Source organism: Symphodus melops (assembly GCF_947650265.1).
Source record: "Symphodus melops genome assembly, chromosome: 12".
Lineage (NCBI taxonomy): Eukaryota > Metazoa > Chordata > Actinopteri > Labriformes > Labridae > Symphodus > Symphodus melops.
Window position 1 is genome coordinate 8,414,538 of NC_136702.1, and position 15,029 is coordinate 8,429,566.

The 15,029-nt window shown below is 37.4% G+C and overlaps 1 protein-coding gene across 1 annotated transcript; it reads left to right on the top strand.

The window, feature by feature from the left end:
- Positions 1 to 8,526: 8,526 nt before the first annotated feature.
- casq2 (calsequestrin 2) lies at positions 8,527 to 14,771 on the top strand. The gene is made up of 11 exons (XM_079358218.1): positions 8,527 to 9,161; positions 10,838 to 10,922; positions 11,413 to 11,513; positions 11,604 to 11,715; positions 12,168 to 12,241; positions 12,314 to 12,444; positions 12,543 to 12,588; positions 12,781 to 12,835; positions 13,751 to 13,851; positions 13,946 to 14,020; positions 14,168 to 14,771. The coding sequence occupies exons 1-11, from the start codon at positions 8,925 to 8,927 to the stop codon at positions 14,450 to 14,452; spliced, it is 1,302 nt and encodes a 433-aa protein (XP_079214344.1). The 5' UTR covers positions 8,527 to 8,924; the 3' UTR covers positions 14,453 to 14,771.
- Positions 14,772 to 15,029: the final 258 nt, after the last annotated feature.

The window sequence follows — 15,029 nt, forward strand, 5'->3', positions numbered from 1 at the left end:
GCACATGTTGTTCTTCTTCATGATGTGACAGATAAAAGGTAACAGTGGGAGATAATGAACATACTTTAATACTCTTGGGCGATTATTGTAACAAAAAACAAGGTTAAACCAATAAAAATGCTTGGATCCTCATTTTACCAGTTTGTCTTAAAACATCCATAGAGCTTTCAAACTTCAAAGCGAAGGACTATCATAATGGTCTCTATACGTTTATGTTTACTGATTCACTGTTTTCTAAAATCAACACTTTCTCAAAATGTATCTCTTTTAGGAACTCACGAAGAGAACATGAAATATATTCAGAGTGACTCACTGTGACTTTCTACAACAAAATTGTTTCATTACCTTTCATTAAGGATAGCAGGTTGGCTCAAAATTGCTAAAAATGACCACCCTATTTGACATGTTATTGCAGGTATCTTGACTAAGGCAGACAAATTAACAGCTTCTTCTAAGATGAAACCTTTAACTTCCTGCCTGCTCTCTGAAAAGAAGAGCACATTTCTGTTATGATAGTGTAAAGCTGACTTAGAAAGTTTTTTGCATAATATTTAAACATTAACCTATCAAGGACGATAACGACTGCATGTTTTCACATGTGACCTTGATTAATCTCTAATTTTCCTGGAAAACAACATCACTGTCTGACCTTCAGGCAAACTTGAAACAAATGTTGAGGTTAAAGAGCTCACACATTATTTCCAGACTTATCATACACTCACTTATTTGTTTTTCTTCTTTCTAGTTTCTACATTATTTTCAGTGCCTTCATGCTTTTGGAAATAACATTTTGGCATATTGGGCTTTTTTTATAGAGTCTCTAAACTGCAAGTTTAGACGTGCACATGGCATACTATTAAAATACAATATATTTAAAAGTATGAGGACATGCAAGTAATGAAATGTAGTAAAAGGTTACCAAATAAGTAAAAAATGTAAGTGCTTGATATTACATGGATAGTTAAGATAAAATAATTAGCTTGATAAATATAGTTTTATACATAACCATTAGCAGTCTGTGCTGTCTTCACCCAGGTGCTATGACGTATGAGTTAAACACTAACACATATTTAGCTTGTTTGTATATTTGTATTACCACCATACTTACAACCAAGTATTAAGCGATGTCATCAGGATTTAATGCATTTGAGCAGCAACTATGAGATAAGAAATCATTCTGATACGGGTTCTCTTTTCAACAGTTGAGATATTTTACTTAAAACCACACATTTGAACCCGCTATTATCTCCAGAGGGCCAATCAAATTTTAAGAAGTCGGCGCCAGAGAATTGAGATTTGTACTGCATTTCATGAAAAGTAAATATGTTACAATAATTCAGAGAAAGGGGAGAGTGGCTAACTTCCAAAGTCAGATGGATTCTTTCTTTGAGGAACCATGATCACTGCAAAGTGTCCCTGCTTTCCATTTGAAAATACGGTTGAGATATTCAAATGTGAACATTATTCATTACTAATCCAAAGACTTTATCAGTAAATTGCTCAACATTTCTTCAAGTAAATGACTTTAGTTTTTCATGTCATACTCTCTTTAACTTTGTATTCATTGGTATAAAACAAAACAAGCAAAAGCAAAATGAAGGTCTAAAATAGGGATCAGTTGAAGAAATAGGGAAATAGCCTTTAAGATTGATTTTTTTGGTGAACAGAGAACCACTTTCATTTGCCACATGAATCTTGCACCTGCATAATGATAACTATTTTTGACAGTTTATTTTGTAGCTAAACGACTACACAAACTTTTGTACGACTCTGAATACTTCTTTGATCACAGTCTTTTTGTTGTTTACATGAACACATAATAGAACTTATCTAATTGATATTTAACAATTCACAATGACCTGAAATGTGTGTTTCCCTCCAATTATGGTAAGTTTTCATCAACACTGAAACACTTTGAGTGTGACAATGCTCCACTTCACACCAGTTTAAAATTTGAAGCTCACTTGTCAGTCCCATCTCTGACAGACCTTTCTAACTCCACCTCCAACCGTCACCTGACTCATACCCTCCCTCTTTTCCAAGAGGAAATGAATGATATTGTCCTTGTGGAAAAGTACTGGCATGCAGGCCACGCTTTGTTCATTGTCTATTTTGAACAGGGAAAACACAAACAATAGCCTGAAACAAATACTCCACATGACTTTACAGCTCTGTAACGATGATATTATTTCATGGAATTAATTAGGCCTTAAGTGTTAAATTATGTCAGAATCTATATGTGTAACATGCATTTAAAGATAAGTGTTCCCAAATGTAGTTGTTATTATGATATTATAGTATAGTATAGTATAACATGAACTCTGTGGATGACAAGATGGAGTTCCTTAAGGCCTCTTGAAAGGACAGAAACACCCATTAGTTAAACAATACCCACTTTGTCATTTGTTACAACTGGTTTTTCTGTGGCACTGTTTGCATTGTCAGTACCTTCTCCTTTAACATGAATATCTTCTTGGAAATGTTGTTTGTTTTAGGACGACAACATTCACACCATGGAATCCGCTGTGTACAAATACTGTAGCATGTAAACCTGCAATTCAAGAAAATAGTGTAGTTCCAGCAGCTAAATAAATGAAGGCCCCATGACTCTTTTTTTAAAAGTATAGATCCATAGTTTGTGTCAGTTGTTTGATAAGAGGTATTTTACCTCCTTTTTGTATTTATTAAGACTAAAGCAAGAGTCATTAGCTTAGCCTAGCACAAAGACTAGAAGAAAACAAGACATCCAAAACTGCTTCCAGACTCCTTTTTTTTTCTTTTGCAAATTCAGTGCACCACAGAATTTTGAAAAAATTATCATATCAAAGAGAGAATCTTTTACTTTTACAGTTATGCTGAGGTGTAGTAAACAATAAGTATTTACTTGTTTGGTAACTTCCTACTAAGCTAATTATATATTTTTTGTGTCAATCTGCACATTTAATGCTCAGAAATGTAATAATTTTACTTCCCATTGCCTGCCAAGGAAGTATTGTTGAAAGCTATTAACAAACAAGAGTTTTCTTGTGTTGCGTTGTAATGCTGAGATACTTGGCTGGCTGCCTGTAATAACACCACAGACCACAAAATAAATAAGCCCCGGTAATTCTTCACTCTATACACAACAAAGAGTTTACATAATTGCACGGTTGGAAATACCAACAACTCTGACAACAACTCTGATCAAGCAGCTACATCAAGGTGCAATAGTATTGAATTTGACCCAGCACACAGCACATTCAGCAAATGTCTATAACGCCATATGTTTCTGATAGCGTAGGAGCAATGTCATTCATGCTACAGCTTGTTTTAGCAAGGATAAGTGGAGGTTAGGCAGGGTAGTTATGTAACCTAGATGCTTGCCAAACTCTTGAATTTACAGTACTATCCAAAAATGTTGAAATATAAACCAACAGTCAGTACAATAAAAGCCCACATTTTTGCATGTGGACAAGTCTGATACAGTTAAGGCTTGTCTAGTCAGCTGCATCTCATTACTATAGAGCAGTGGCGTCCAAACCTTTTTTCTTGCGGGCCAAAATTGTCGCGTTAGAATCGCTCACGGGCCACAGTGTTTGTTTTTTGTTTTTTATATTGGAAGGACATGAAAAACATGAAAAAGAACATGAAAAAGAAAAAAAGAACGAAATATGCCATCTGATGAGGCCTCGGGCCAAAATCTTCTAATTCTTCGATTGAAGTCAAGGGCCACAAACAATCCACTCAAGGGCCAAAAATGGCCCCCGGGCCGCACTTTTGACACCCCTGCTATAGAGCCTGCTCATGAACACAACCGTTTCCTGGCTCTCAAAATCCTTTGTTGTTGACTATGGGACCTATGGACAGGTAGCTGAGTTGATAGGTTTCTGTGTTAGGATCGACATGATGCAAAGATTTGATGCCCATAGTAAACACAGAATCACTTTGTCAAAACATTGACAGCTTATGTTTGGTCTTTCAGAGTTTGTCATAAAGCTTAGTACTCTGTTAACAAGCATGCACGCCGTGATTAACACATCATTCATAGCCAATGTTTTTAATTCAACTATTTGAATGAAATAAACAAATCTCTGTTATTCACTCTAGCTATGATGACAGCAAAAGCAGCCATGTAAGGAATTTCCTTTCAAACGTACAGCAAACACATAGTGAATGCATTCCTATCATTCTCCATTCACTGCCCTGACTAAGCTGCCCAGCCTGCCAGATATTCGTGCATTAATCCATGGAAAATGGCTTCAATGGCAAAAGGAAATATTTACCACCCGCAGCAATAACATTGGGAAGAATAGTGTCTGTTGGGCTTGACACAATGATTAAGAGTCAAAGAGGCATACAGTATCAACACGGCTGCTAGGTTGTCTAATGGAAACTTTTAGACAGAATAGCCTTAGGTAGCCGAAGCCCTGCTGCACATTAATGTGATCCAACTTTATGCAAAACATTTTGAAGCAGGAGAATAGAACGGTTTGTTAAACCATATATACTTGAACAAAATTGCTTTACTTACATTAAACCTGGCTCGACCAGGACACAGCCCAATCAGTCAAATCTAAATTATACAATATTCCCAGACAACCCTGAGTTTTAAAACACATGAATGTAATTACAGAAGAAAACAGTCACCATTCAAATGTACAACCACTTAGTCGACACCGGTGTCAGACCCATCGTCTGGCGTTCCACTATCTCCACTACATTTGAGTGATTTGATAGTCAAGGTCTATTCTACTGTGCACTTGTACCGTCTTCACAAACTGAAGTACCATGTGCATGCATGTGGAAATGTCATGCTCACTAACAAATCAAGAATAATGATTCCACTGACAAAATGACATGATGCTATTGAATTGAAAAAAAGATGACTCATTAATAATCACCTTTTCTTGGCATTAGCTATTTAATTCCATCGTGAATAACTGATAAACTGAAAATCCAGAAGAGTCCTGGTTTAACATGTTCATGTTGAATGCTGTGACTCACAGAACACTGTGTATGAATGACATAACCTTGATGCCCACAAGCACAAACACAGGCATGATTGAGGTAACAGATTACACTTCACGAGTGGGTTCCTGCTTACACGTGCATAATTAAGTAAGCAAAGTAAAAAACAAAGTGTTGCTGTGTGTGAATGCATTTTACAGTTTATGTAACATTGAATACCAGCAGGGGGTTTATGGTTCATTGGATCCAGTGGCAATGGCTGTTCTGCCTGCCATATGTTACTCTCACTTTTGCTGTCTGGTCAGTCCCTGACCGGTGAAGCTGGATCAGGCCAGGACTGTGAATATGTCAAGTGGCCATTGAATAAAAGTCATTGCTTTGATTTCCTTTGGGGAGTTGTATTACCTTTATGACCTTTTGAAGGACTTTGTATTCACCACAAACGAGGGCCTTAGATATTTTCCTTAACCACAAAGGCATTGTAGTTTAAATTCTGTTCTGTTATAAACATTTAAGATTCTGTTACTAGTAAACATCTGGCAGGAAATTGTATTTGATTTTTCTTTTGAAATGTAATGATGACGTTTTAAACTCAACAGTATAAAGATGCTTTAATTATATTATGTTAAAGGTACCAGCACATGATACAACAGTCTTGTATGTTGGGGGTAAATATTTTTCAGCTTAAGTTGCCCATTGTTTGGTGTTATTATGTTCTAACTTTGTTTATCATTAAAGATCTGCTGATCCTTTATAGATAAACCCTTAATAGGACTACCTCTCAGGTTGCCAGGTACTTAAAATAATGTAAGTGTTTGGACTCAGTATCCTATGTAATGTGTCTCAATATAACCATAAAGTGTTTCAGTGTTAACATATTAACTCTATAGCTACACTTATACTGCAAACATTGCACATTTTTGCATCATACTCGGTTTTTCACAGCTCAGCCCCCCAAAGGCTCTTGACCTGAGTGATATATTTTTTTTCTACCTCATACACAACTTGGAAAGGTAAAAAAAAACCCTGTTAACTTTGATGCCATATTCTGGTCTTTTCTTGTGAAAGCATTAGATTGTTTTCTTCCCTTGGTGTCCTTTCATTTCAACACACACATTGTGTTGTAACACGCTTTATACAGTAACACTGAGCCCATAGAGACATTCTAGATCTTTTAAAAATATTATATTGTGAAACATCAGATTTCTTGCTGAACTGAGATACTATGAAGACGTGCCAAGGCTGAAACTGATTAGAGAGGTGGGAAAACAGATGGGATAAAACAGGGTCATGGGACAATGTGCAGATGCAAAAAAAACAAACAAACAAAAAAAAAACCTGAAATATTTGATAGTACAAACTCTTACCCAATGAGCAGAGCCCTGTATTTGCAAAATATACAACATTGTTTTAAAGACACACAGGGTCATTAGGGTCTTGATATCCCCCCCTTTGTGATGTGATCTCTCCACCACAGTACTTCTTAGACTGCAAGTGTCTATTTTCATTCTTCTCTGTGCTCTTTGAACACTGTGTTAAATTTTTCTCTTGTTTCACTTTGCAGCAGAGAGTTAACATAGCTTCCACCCGCTGGCACTGCAGAGAAAAAACATAAATGATCTTGGAATGATCGGAGGTGGTGGGAATCATCCGCTCCACCATTTCTCTGTGGCTCTGAGGGGGAGAGACGCCCCTTGACCCCCCCATCCCCAACTGCTACAAATGCATGATCCAGTTTCAAGCATTCTTGTAAGCAAACAGACACTATGCCTAAGTGTCATTGAGCAAGACTATGGATTTCTAATGACTTCAGGGTGCTGCTTTGTGGTTGATACTGACCTGATTTCACCTCAAATAAAACCCTGTTCCAATCATTTGCCTCATCAAATATCACATATTTGCCTTTTCCCCACACAAGCATAATAAACAATGTTAAACTCATATTGTGGGAAAGAAATAATTGTATATATTGTATAATAATAATAATTATTATTATTAATTATCAATAATAATAAATATATATATAAAGAAAAACAAAAATGCAAAACATGTAAGCTTAGTTCAAAATGTTTTGCGTTATACCTCCACCTAGTGGAAGCTGCAGTGAAACAGCCAAATATATGGTTCACCCCCTGTATGGGCATATTAGGAATTACAGGTAAGTAAATACAGCCAGCTTTTCTTGAAATTTGTTTGCTCATTGTAGGATTAATTTCCCTGTTTGCATATTTTTGTTACATGTTATTTGACTTTTGGCGCTCCCTCTTCTTGATCAGTTCAGAAAATATGAGGAATTTGTGTGTCAAACATGTTGAAAGTCTCCCTGCACACACACACACACACACACACACACACACACACAAAGTCTAGACCTGCTGTTCAGCCTAGCAGAAAGGATTAAAAAGGTGAACCTGAGCAGTGGTTGGCTGTGTGAACTAATGACCTTGCTTCTCTGAACAGTCAGGCTCGCTGTCATTGCCTCTTGATTTGTTGGCTGTGAGAGCTTTTGATCTACTGAGGGATTTAATGACCTCTTTCCAGAGGTTGATAGATTATACAAAAGCTGAAGAAATGTTCTTTTTGTGGTTGTCTGCACTTTGGATAAGGTTGATCGGGTGAAAACAAATACTTTGAGTTAAACATCACTATGGTAACCAGTAAATTGGGTGTTTTAAAGCTTCATTACTTTTTACATGCCACTGTAAAAGATCACATTTCACATGGCCACTCCTCAGTCCAAATCTGGAAGACACCATTGCAGCTGCAAAAAATGTGCATTGCTATTGACAAAAAAACAGTGTTCCCACATATGGTGTATCATTTGAAATTGGCAATATTAGGGATTAAAGGTGGAGTTAACACTGTATGGTGGGAACACTAAGAATAAGGGTTTACTTTTAAATTGAGTGTTATTCCAACAAACGCAGAGAGACATACACAATTTGTACCTGCAGAGGGCAGAAGAGTCTCCTTCAAAAGCAGCACACAAATTCAACCGAAAAGTGGAGATGAAGAAGACTGAAGAGGAAGGCAGAAATAGAGGTGAGGCTTTGGCTGCTCTAAAAGATGTGTAACTATGTTGTAAGTAAAGATTCAATGTAAAATAGACGAGCAAGGTATTTCATTCGAATTACAGGTTTTTGGAAGTATAAAATCAAAAAAGTCTTTTTTAAAAAACAAGAGCAAAAGATATAAAAATGAAAATTCATTTTGTTACAGTATCAAGTAGGAATACTTGATGCTCATGGTCAGTGTGCACATGACTCATGGAATGATCACGAGACCACATCTGCAGAACGACCACCACACTCAGATTATATGAGGTGCCCTTCACACACCTGTTGGTATCATGACCGGACACCACCATTCTTCTACTCCAGCACAAAACCACACATCCACCGGGTTTTTTTGATACCCACATATCTCAAAATCACGCAACCCATTAACCTGGGTCTCTGCTCTCTCCTCACACATCACTGACTTCCTCACAGACACATCACAAGGAAGGAGAAGAACTGTACTCTGTATCAAACCGCCCACTGTCCTCTACTATCTCTCTTTCTCACTTGCTGATTTATTTTTAGCACTCAAACAACTGGTCTCCTAAAAATGGGCCTGTCCTGCACGGGAAGTGAGAGAGAACTGCTGCTATGTATGGTATCCGCCACCCCAGAACCTCACAGAGCCAGCAGTGTTCCTCTTTTGCCTTTGTGTCCGAGGAGAGAGGGCATGAACGAGGGATCAGAGTGGTTGAAAGAGTTGTCGTGAGGATGCTTGTAAAGATTGGATTACTCTGCAAAGCTTGGGATGCTTAAGAACTGTAACTTACATACCAACTTTTACGTCTAAAACTCTCATTTCCTACATTTCCCTGCCCTCCACAGGGCTTAGGTGACCTTTTTGCTTGTACTGTTTTATTCCGTGAAACTTAAAGCTAACTCGAATTTTTTGGGGGGGTGTGTGGTTTGTTCTGGGCCATGCTCTCCCTGTGGTTGTTTCTGCTCCCTTGCCTGAGCCTCGTGCCCCTGGCCCCAGCTGAAAAGGGCCTGGAGTTCCCACAGTATGACGGCAAAGACCGCGTCCTAGATGTCAATGACAAGAACTACAAGAAAGCCTTGAAGAAGTACAGCATGCTTTGTCTGTACTACCATGAGCCTGTACCGGACAGCAAGGAGCTGCAGAAACAACACCAGATGACTGAGCTGGTTTTAGAGGTAAAGTATTGAGAAGTTATAGTGAGGTTATAATAAAAGGACAGAAAAACTGAAAAGACCAGAGTTGGAGGAAAAATGGTTAAGAAAATAGATTAAATGAGATAAAAGGGAATGTAAGGATATTAGAAGATGCAGTGGTTTTGCAGTGTTGTTAGAGACAGAAACATGTGGTCCATTTACAAGACTTACAGTATGTATACATGAAATATCATGTATTATAATTGTACATGTTCACTCCCATTATTAGGTGGGCAACTGTTGGGTGTTATTTTTTTTTTCAGCAATAGGCCTACATTTTAGGGGCACAAACATTGTTCTTAATTTATCATTTTTGTGGATAATGTTAGTCTATACATAAAAATAACAACAATAAAATAACAGCTAAGCCAATCAGCTGGAGATGTTGTTAATTGATAGGTTAATTTAATTACACAGTTTGAGTCCCATTAGAACAATTATGCACAGTGCTGTGTCTCATGTTGCACACGGCTGAGGGTGAGCTGCTCTCTGATCTGTAAAGGGGTAATCTGATCCCAGTTCTGATATTAGCTTCTCTTATTTTACACAGCACAGCTGGGCCATGTTAGCATAGTGTCAGGCATGGAAACAATGCACCTTGAAAATGTTAAAGCCAATCACAGTCTACAAGTTAGTTACTGCTCATGCTTGAAGCATAAGTAGTAGGCCTAGTGATCACACGGAATATATTTTTGAACGATGTTTTTTAAATCTGCTGTGAAGAGCTTTTGAGAAGGCCAAACAAAAAGATTTAAAACATAGCCTAAATTGTTTAATAAATGCTTGGTGCTAGCAAGTTTCACCGTAGCTATAACCATATTTTCCACTGACATCACATCCCACTCAGAGTGTGAAACTCAAACTGTGGAATAGCGATGTAGTATATTGCAAGTTTATCATGGTATAATGAATATAGCTAAAGTTAGGCCACCTCATGATTGCATTCAGCCATGTCTTAGGTAACATTGTTTCAGATTGGATGCCCTAAAGCTACACAAGCTATCTTCACCCTTTCCCTACCATGTAATGCTCAGTTTCAAGCCACTTAGCAAACAGTGAAGTAAGCTTAGTGGTTAAAAGCAAACATTAGCTAAAGGGTAATTTAGTGTGTTGTTTCAACTTAAAAACAGGTTAGTTCTCTCTCATAACAATGAATCAGATACTCTAATATCACTTACAACCTGAAACAGCAGTATCAAAATCACACCAAACCCTTTACAGGATACCTTTAACTTTGTTCCTCCATGAAAACAGAGTAATATTATTTGAAGAAGTGTTGCATGGACATGTAGCAGGTGAATCTCACACACTTCACGGATCAATTGGCGGAATAATTTCTACTGCTTTGGTTATATTTAGATCAAGGCAGTCTGGGTGATTATGTAACTGCGTCTCCTGTGCCCCCTGACAGCTTAAGCACATCTTTCATATTGCCAACTTTGGTATTAATTCTTTTCTCAAGACCTTACCTGGTATTACAGTCACGCTTTCTTCTGCCCAACCCCCCCTCACACACACACACACAAAAGAAAGAAAAAAAATGTCCTTTGCACTTTTTTAAACTAAGCTGGTAAAGTATGTTTCTAGTGCTCTGAGCCCAGAATAAACATTTTTATCTGACATGATTTCACTCCTGTGTGCTTTCTTTTTCTCTAAAGATTGCAGCTCAGGTAATGGAAGAGAAGGACATTGGGTTTGGAATGGTTGACTCCCACAAGGATGCAAAGGTTGCAAAGAAGCTGGGTGAGTTAATGCACACACTCTTACATGCAATGAACTAACTAACAATGTGTTGGGACCAAAACCGTGCCAATTTATGTCTTTTTGAAAGTTAAACAGTTTGCATGAACTTAATTTAGTGACTTTGACCATACATCTTGTTTGTGACATTCAATATTCAAGCTATTTGCCATAGCTTGATAATTGCCATTATCTTGTGTTCTAAATAAGACATGATTGGTGAATTTAAAATGGGTGAATAATTGATATTTATTCGTGTGTTTGTGCACACTTTAAAAAATGATGCCAAAATCTGTGAAATGATGATATTTGAGATTCCCAACAACTAACAATCTGTAAATGGCAGTACACAGCATTTGAGCTATGCACACTGAGAATGATGTCGGAGTAAAATTGATGCTGTTTGAATATGATGAATCACAGAATTTATTAAGGGTCAAATAACTTAAGGAACACTGTTTGAATGAAATGATATGTTCCCCTTAAATCTCAGATCTGGAGGAGGAGGGCAGTGTTTATGTTTTTAAGGCAGATCGTGTGATCGAGTTTGACGGCTTGCTGTCGGCTAACACCCTGGTGGAGTTCTTGTTGGATGTGAGTAAAGGATTTTTTAGGGCAAATTTCCAGTCCAATGAAGAAAAAGAATACATAGTACTCTTTTCTACTCTCTCTGTTTATCACTAGCTGTTGGAGGAACCAGTGGAGGTAATAGGAAACGCTTTGGAGCTGAGAGCCTTTGACAGGATGGAGGAAGACATCCGCCTCATTGGTTACTTTAAGAACGAGGACTCTGAGCGTGAGTGTGTGAGGCTTTTTGAATGAACATGTATATGTGAAAAACTGATTTGGTTTTTGGTCTGAACATGGCTCACTACCTTGTTAGATGAGCTCTCTATGGCTCATGACCTTCATTATAATCAGGAGTGCATTTTAACCCCCTCATCTCCATGGATTTACAGATCCATTTTTACCACTGCTGTACACCCAGCTGCCACTGCTATGTTCAATCTCACATGCTGTGGAAGAACTGAGTCTAGAGTAGTGCAAAATCCCATCTGACCAACTGTGGGAGGATTAAGCAGAGGTCAAAGCTCATCTATTTCCACTCCCTGGTGTGCAAAAGTCATGTAAACGACCACCAAAAGAAGTACAAACAGATGTGTGATCCGGAAAACAAAAGCACAGTGAACCACTGCTGTCATGAGCACAAAACACAATTTGAATATCTGTTTTCCCTTTGCTCCTCAGACTACGAGGCCTTTAAAGAAGCAGCAGAGCAGTTCCAGCCTTACATCAAGTTCTTTGCAACATTTGAGAAATCTGTAAGTAGCAAACGAACAAATTTACTACGAATGAAGACGTAGTATTTTTGTTAAGATTTTGCGTCTCTTCAGGTGGCCAAAGAGCTGACTCTGAAGTTGAACGAGGTTGATTTCTATGAGCCCTTCATGGAGGAGCCAGTCACTATCCCGGGCAAGCCTCACTCTGAGGAGGAGCTGGTTGACTTTATAACTGAACACAGACGGTAAACAAAAACAAAATGTTGCTGTATTATTTAATTTTTTCTCAAAGTAGAGCTTTTTTTTGTGGAAAGTACCCATACTGTATTTTTTGTGTCATTAGACCAACTCTAAGAAAACTGCGTGCAGAAGATATGTTTGAGACCTGGGTGAGTGATGACTGTTTGGCAGCTGAAATTAAACAACACTTACATTTTGTTTTCTCTGACCCATGTGTTAATTTTTCATTTAATTTGTGTTCCTATTCTTCTACCTCTTCTTCTTCGTACTTCGTACTTCGTACTTTTCTTTCTTTTCTTTCTTTTCTTTCTTTTCCTTTTTCTGCTTCTCCTACTTCTCAGGAGGATGATATTGAGGGCATTCACATTGTTGCTTTTGCAGAGGAGGAGGACCCTGGTAAGAACAAGTTATACATGATTGAGATACACTGAAGATTATAGAACATGTATGCTCTAAATCCCATCCTATTCTGACATTTGATAAATTCCTTAAACTTTAAATGTAAATCTCCATCAGGTCATTAATATTAGTGACATTTTTAATTTAAAAAAAACAAAACAAAATGAAACACTTTTAGGGTATTGCCAGATGTTAAAAAAATAAATGATAAAAGTGAGAAAGGAAACATGAAATTTAAAAGTAATATAATGGCAATTTAAACACTTGCAATAAATAATAAGAAAAAAATTAAAGTCAGGGCAAGGCAAGTTTATTTATTGAGCACGATTCATTCACAAAACAATTCAAAATGCTTTACAGAGTTAAAAACAAAACATTAAAAACATTAAAAAATGAAAATGCAATAACTGCTAATGTAAAGACTATAAGCAGCAATAGTTAAACATTTAGGTAAATGGGCCAGTTTTTATTTATGGAGAGACCAAGATGAGAATATTGAAATTATGTTCATGTTTTTAGGCTTTATATCAAGCCATGGCCACTATGAAGTAAGCTTAGCTTAGCTTAGCATAAAGAACAGAGACAGGAAGAGGAAGGGGGAGACTTTATGAAGTCACTGTCTCTGGCTGAACAGAAAATATAATGTGTTTATTTTTTAATTATTAAAACAAACAATTTGTACAATCACTGAGATCAGCAGAATTGTGCTATCTTTTGACAGACATTGGATCGCAGTTTCCAGTCTTTATGCTAACCTAAGTTACTGCTGGTTAGACCTATTTATAATTTACTGACATTGTGATGTAACGCTCTGAAAGAAAGGAAAAATCTTGTCAAAGTATTTCTTCAATTTAGTTTACATGTGTGCTCCTTGTGGATACTTAATTGATCGATGTGTGAAATTGCTGTCAGATGGTTTTGAGTTCTTGGAGATCCTGAAGGAGGTGGCAAGAGACAACACCCAAGTACCTGAGCTCAGCATTGTCTGGATTGACCCTGATGACTTTCCCCTGGTGAGTTATTCAGTCGCACAGGAAGTCAGAAGAGACATTTAGATCAGCTGCACGTCTAATGGGAACATACTTTTTTTGTCTCGTTGCACTTCAGCTGATCCCCTACTGGGAGAAGACCTTCAAGGTGGATCTGTTCAGACCTCAGATTGGAGTCGTCAATGTTACAGATGTAAGTCCCCGACAACATCTCTGACATGAATGTTGGGTTGATTGAAACATTATTTGACTTTGTGTGTGTGTGTGTGTGTGTGTGTGTGTGTGTGTGTGTGTGTGTGTGTGTGTGTGTGTGTGTGTATGTATTTGTGTTCGTGTGCAGGCTGACAGTGTGTGGATGGAGATGGACGATGAAGAGGATCTGCCCACTGCACGTGAGCTGGAGGACTGGATCGAAGACGTGCTCTCTGGTAAAGTCAACACTGAGGACGACGATGATGATGAAGATGATGACGACGACACTGACGAGGAGGAGGATGATGACGACGAGGAAGAAGAAGACGATGACGAAGATAACGATGAAAATGAGGTCGACGATGGCGACCAAGATGATGAGGATGATGAAGATGATGAGGATGAAGATGATGAGGATGAAGATGATGAGTAAACTGTAGCCTGAGAGAAGTAGATGGTTAACATTCAGTTTTTATTCTTCAAGCGTAGTTTAACAAATGTACAGTTAAATCACTTTTCACAAATCAAATAATTCCAAATACATTCAGAATATTTGCAGCTAGTAATAAAAATAAATCAATTCAATATCGAGAAAATTTCTTTTTGAGCATGTAAATAAGCCTGGAATGGGTTATGGGATTAAAATAAATGATGTCCACTTTGGTGTCTTGAGTTAAGTTTTATCCACTGATAAACATCACACACATGCACATCTCAAATATGAGAAGAGTAGTCTGTGTAAAAAAAAAAATTAAATAAAAAAAATAACTTTACTTCACTCCATTTATTCTTGGATATTGGTTTTTTGTTTATAGATGTGTTATTTTTTTGCTTTTAGAGATTTCACAGGTAGTGAAAGTAAATATATAATATCCAAGTATAAGCGCAGTTGAATCAACATTTTCTATACTGTTCCTGGTTAATAAAAAGTTCCTACAGGTGATAAAACGTGGGAATCCTTTATGCTGCTGATGACTGATTACTTTAGAAAAATGTCAGTTCTCTATCAA